Genomic DNA, 5,786 nt, shown 5'->3' on the forward strand with positions numbered 1-5,786 from the left:
GGATTACCTTCCTTTGGGCTTAGAGGATCATCTCCTTAAGTAGCGACCACTCTCCTTGGACACCTGGCTCCCCTCCCCTCTGGGACCTCAGCGCTTCCCCAACTATCCTTCTTAGCTCGTTGAAGTTTGCCCTCCTGAAATCTATTTCATTTGCTTTGGAAATAAACTTTTACAATATGTTATTTGGAACACTTGGTCTTATTGTTTGAAGTTGACACAGCTGAGCAAAGTACTATTTTTTAAATATCTGCTTAAAATTCTCACTTGAAATTTTTATTTTAGCTAAATGTTTACTAAAACTGATTGGTTGGCATTCTGTCATTTTCCTTGTAGGATGTTGTTATGGAAGAGTACAATGAAAAGAACTTTTATGAGTCTGATGAAGAACAGAAAGAAAAGGATCAGAAAGTGAAGAAACTGTATGCTATGGATCCAGACCACAGGCTGCTTTTACGGAATACAAAGCCTTTGCTACAAAGCCGTAATGCTGCTGTATGACAAACACTTTTTTAACCGTGTATCTTGAATTATTACTAAATCTCTGTACCTTGAGAAAGTTTTAATCAAAATCTTGAAGCATTCAAGACTAGAATATGTACCTAAAAATAGATGATAAATACTTGTAGAAGTGTTGTTACCTGTGTTCATAAAGCACAGTCGTCCTGTTGTGTTTTAGACCTCTGGTAGTTATGGCACTTCAGCCATGCTTAACCTATTAAATGCGTCTTAAATAATAACTCAGCCACACATTCAGACAATTAGTAGTACCATAAAACACAAAATCAGCCACCAAATTATTCCACAAGATAGGTGTAAGAATTTTGTGACACGTTTCCATCGTGCCTTAAACTGATTTTGTGGCAGGGTCCCCCACCATGTAGCCTGATGCTGGCTGCATAGTAGGGCTAGGTTGACAACTGTCCCATCCCTGGAACCACACCAGGCTCTTGAACTGGCTCTGGTGCAGTCCTTAGGCTGAGACCCTCAATGAGCTGATTTTGAAGGCATAAAAACACTAGGACTGTGTGAAGCTTTGGTCGCTTTCGATTCAGAGGAGATTCGGCCCAATTCAGTGGCTGAATCTCTGAATCCGAATTGAATCAGAAGCCTCTGATTCTGTTTGGAGAGATTTGATGATTTGGCCATAGACACAGCTTTATATGTTTTTTCTACATACCTTACGATACCAGGTGCGACTTGTGAGTACTGAGATGGTGAGGTGGATGGAGCTTGCCATGGGAGCATGGGGGGTCCCCCCTGCACTTGGCAGGAGACTCAGAAGTAGACCAGAAGTACTTCCAGTCCACTTCCTGGTCTACCACAGAGTGTATGGGAGGACACCCCTCCCCACAGCATCCCTGCTCAGCAGCTGGTGCCTCCTGAGTCTGGGGGGGTGCCCGGGGTCCCCCTGTGGCCGATTGCCAAGCTAGGGGGTACAGGGGGTTCCCCACATGTTCGGCAGTGGACCCTGCATTCCTGTGGGGTGCTCCATCTGCCCCACCATCTCAACGTTCATGAGCCCTGCCTGGTACCTCAAGGTATGTAGAAAAATCATATAAAGCTGTGCCTGTGGCCAAACTGCTGATTCTGTGAATCAGAATCAAATCTTCAGATTCAGCTGAATCAAATTGGGACAGTGATCCAAATCAGCAAATTGAATCACTTGTCCCCTGAATTGGGCCGAATCTTAATTGAATACTGCCTGCTTCACACACCCCTAAAAAGCACTTGAATAATGCACTTTGGGATGTCTTGGAACTCAATGAGGTCATCTTACTTTTACAGATCTTTAATATCAGAAGATCCCAGTATCATCAGGTGGTTTGGCCTCTGCTTAATTTATAGGCCAGTAGTTGGCAGCCTTTTAGAATGGTGGGCTGGCTCCCCGCAAACTGGCTGCCACAGCAAGCCTTGCTTCTTTTCATTAGGGGAGGAGGATAGGGAAAAAGGAAGAGAGCTTACCTCTGGAAACATCACCTACTAAGCAAGGACGGGGGAAGGAGAAAGTAAGCAGCATTTGTCTTAGGAGGGGGGGGAAGTGAGAGAGCAGAGAGGGATACGAGGGGATCAGCAGCATGGCTCAGGGTAGAGAAGATAATGCACCAGGGCCCAGATTTCTGCTTCTCCAGTCCATGGGCTTTAGGCTACCAGCCCTTGATAAGCCATAGAATTTCATTCAGTATTTCATGTTTTAAATCTGCAACTACTGGTTATATTAAAGCTGACCTTTTTTTGGACCCCTGGCAGACATTACATTTATTGTGCAATTCTAACATGTTTATTGAGCAATAAATCATAGTACGCCACATGTTCAACTAATGTATCATGTACTAAAAAAGCAAAACAGCTAAAAAGATGTTCCGTGTTTAACATTGGAACATCTTTGTGGCTGGTTTTTATCACTCTAATTGAAATGTGTGGCATGCTAAAGGGAACTGAGCTTTGGGAGCTGCTTCCTGATACTGGGTTGTCTGCAAACCCATTTAAATTTCCCAGCTCATGGGAAGTCCAGCACCAGGGTGCTAGATTTCCTAGGCACCAGCAAATTGAAAGCTGTGCCAGGCATTATGGATGGGACCCTGGTGTGGCTCTGAATGTCCTTGCATGCTAGCAAGTTTAAAGCTGTGCTGGGCAGCCCAGTTTCTGGGTCCCTTGTGCTGGGCAACTTGACTTAGCTTTAAAGGTCCTAGTGTCCAATGGAAAGTGAGGAATTTTCTCTTAGATCAACAGAATTGTGTATCTTGCCATGCCAGCCAGCTCTTGAACGTCTGGGATGGCAGGATGCACAGTTTTTGGGATCTGAGATAAAACTTCTCAGATTCCATCACAGATTTAAATTAATGTCTGCCAGGGGTCTTAGAAAGACATCTGGTCTTTAAATGAAGACTTCATGTGATGATAAACAATCCATCGCATCCCTAAATTAAACTGCTTTGATAGCTGATTACCCTTGCTTTAAAAATTTTGCACCTTATTTCCAGTCTGAATTTGTTTGGCTTCAATTTATATCCATTGGATCTTGCTATACCTTAATCTAGCTTGGAGTCCTTTGCTGTCAGAAATCATCTCCCTGTGAGGATACTTATAGAACATAATCAAGCTGCCCAACCTGTTCTTTGGCAAACTAAATAGACAGAGCTTTTTCAGTTTTTCTTGCAAGTCTTATTTTCCAGACCTGATATAATTTATAATTTTTTTAACCAAATTTCTATTTTGTCAACCCATCCTTTGCTTGTGCATACTATGCCTAAGCACTGCATTTCAGTAATGATCTCATGAATACCATTTAGTACCTTTAGTAAAACCATAATCTTGTTTCTACTTAATGTTCCCCTGTTTGTTCACACAAGGATTATGTTAGGTCCCTCAGCTATGACATTGCTCTGGGATCTCATGTTTGGTTTGTTGCCCTGATGACTCCCTCCGTTTGTTTTCCCTATTAGTCTCCCTATCTAGTGTGACCTTTTGTTGTTTAGTGATTTCTTTTTCTGTCTAAAAACTACTCTGTTCAAGTAAATTCAGCCTACCAAGTGCTTCACACAGCTCTGGCTAATATCTTTACCGTTATTTGTCATTCTTATACTTCGTGTAATTTGCATATTTTACCAGCAATGGCAAAATGCACTGGCACTTCTTTCAGAGCATTGGTTAAGATGGCCTTGTGTCAAGTAAAGTCCCTGTGGAATTGTAGTATAAGTGTTTTTCTTTATTTGAAGGCTCTTTATTTTCAGATATGTTGATATTTATCAGTTAGGCAGTCTTCAGTCCATTTAATATGGACTGCATGCACTTTGTATATTCCTAATTTTTAATCAGTACATGAAGTATTGGATAAAATACCTTTTAAAAGTCTTTAAAATGCTACATCAACTTAATTATTAGATATTTATTAAGCAAACTTTTAATTACAGTACAAATTCAAAGTTTGTTGATTAACAGGTCTTATAAAACATTCATGATTGTTGGTGTTACTGTGATCTTTTCATCCCTTATTCATTACATTCTCCATCAGGCTTTCCACAACTTTTTATCCTGAATATATATTAGGCTGATAGGTCTGTAACTAACCAAAGTAATCCCATCACCCTTTAAAAACATTGGCAGGACAGGAGCTCCTCTCTTGCACACCCTTTCCCAGGAAGATATGAAAATACTTGAAAATAAGATCCAGTTATGTTTTGTAAGATCTCTTGCAAACACTGTTTTACCTTTCCGTTACTTGGAACACTGGCATATAACTGTACAGTTTGCTCTTTCTGTTTTTGAGTCCTCATAAGTCAAAAGTGCAAATAGTCTTCTATAAATTGATCAATATAATAATGGGCAGAGGTTTTAAGTTATGATACTAGTATTTGAAACAAAAGAATAGGTATTACTGAAGTGTCTCTTAAAATAGAAGGTGCAGACTGCATGTGGATTAAGAACTACTGTTTTCTCATTAATTTATAGTTAATGCAGTACATGTTGGTTTATTAAAGATACCAGTTTGGTAATTTATTCATAACTGATTTCCCCTCCTTCCCTCTGCAACTTCTCCTGAGCTGGTAAGAATGCTAGATACTCATTAGTTCTGCATTATTAAAACAAAACAAAAACATCCCTCAGGGTTCTCAAACATGCCCTATTGGTTTCAAAAGTGTATCTCTATTCTTTCTGCAAAGGAGTGAGTTGAATGTTGCAGCTTGAAAGTAGAGCATGGTAAATATTGTACAGTTAACAATTTGCGTTGCATGTTAACATGTTGTTTTTCAGGTGGTGATGGCAGTTGCACAGCTGTATTGGCACCTGGCACCAAAATCTGAGGCTGGCATAGTTTCCAAATCATTAGTGCGTTTGCTTCGTAGTAATAGGTGAGTTAAATTGTCAACTGAATTCATTAAACACTTTCTTGCAACATAACCTCATGATACAGAAATGATTCGTACTGGATCTAAACCTGTGCTTACACCAGTTTGTCAGAACAATCCCAAATTTATGGACTAATGTAAATCACGGAATCTTTTTGCAAGATTCTTCATTTACAGAACCACTAGCCATATATACTTCACTCCTAGTCACTGGAGAATAAAAAGGGCTAATTGATTGGTGTACACATTGAGAACAGTACAAAAATAGTTTCCTTTGATAGGGCTTATATGTAACTGTTATAAATTAAAATACTTGTAGTTCTTTTAGTGTCTTGTAAAATGTTAAATAAATCTCTTGATATCACCCTGCCAGCGTAAAGTGGTGGTTTGCAGCCACTTGGTGGGTAAAGAAACCAGTTCTTTCCTTAACAAATCTACATCTCGAACCCACATTTCCAGTCTCCAGATATTTGCTTGGGAATGCGTAGGAACATTCTTTGAAGTGTTTTCTTTAGTTTGTATTTGTGTCGTTGTGTTGTATTACATTGTTGTATATTTAGGGGTGCACCTGTAGAGATTTTTTGAACCAATACTGATGGCCAATTTTTAACGAGCCATATTGGCAGATACAGAGCCGATTGCTGATATGCAGGTAAGTATGTTGTGGGGGAAGGGGTGAGGAGGGAGGGAAGGGATGTGGCGGGACAGTTATAAGCCCCCGCAGTGAGGCAGGCAGCTGAGGTGGATTGTGGGAAAGAGCTGCTAGCGACTCATCCAGGGGGCACAGGGAGGGGGATGCTCCTGCCTCTGCATGCACCCTGGGAGGGCATGTGAGGTGTGCACCCCAGATCAGTATGCAGGGTGAGGATGGGCTGCTGCTGTGGGCTGGGGCCAGATTGCACTTGGGGCGGGTGGTGGTGGTGCTGGGAGGAGGACTTA

General features: G+C 41.0%; 1 protein-coding gene across 3 annotated transcripts in view; it reads left to right on the forward strand.

The window, feature by feature from the left end:
* The window catches only part of AP3B1 (adaptor related protein complex 3 beta 1 subunit), a 291,241-nt gene that overhangs the window by 125,974 nt on the left and 159,481 nt on the right, over nt 1-5,786 (forward strand). For all 3 annotated transcript variants that reach the window (XM_019532203.1, XM_019532205.1, XM_019532206.1), the window contains 2 exons: nt 334-492; nt 4,753-4,850. In XM_019532203.1, coding sequence (XP_019387748.1) covers nt 334-492; nt 4,753-4,850 — 257 coding nt within the window. The remainder of the gene's footprint in view (nt 1-333; nt 493-4,752; nt 4,851-5,786) is intronic.

Source organism: Crocodylus porosus, unplaced genomic scaffold (assembly GCF_001723895.1).
Source record: "Crocodylus porosus isolate Cpor-Errol unplaced genomic scaffold, CroPor_comp1, whole genome shotgun sequence".
Classification (NCBI taxonomy): Eukaryota; Metazoa; Chordata; order Crocodylia; family Crocodylidae; genus Crocodylus; species Crocodylus porosus.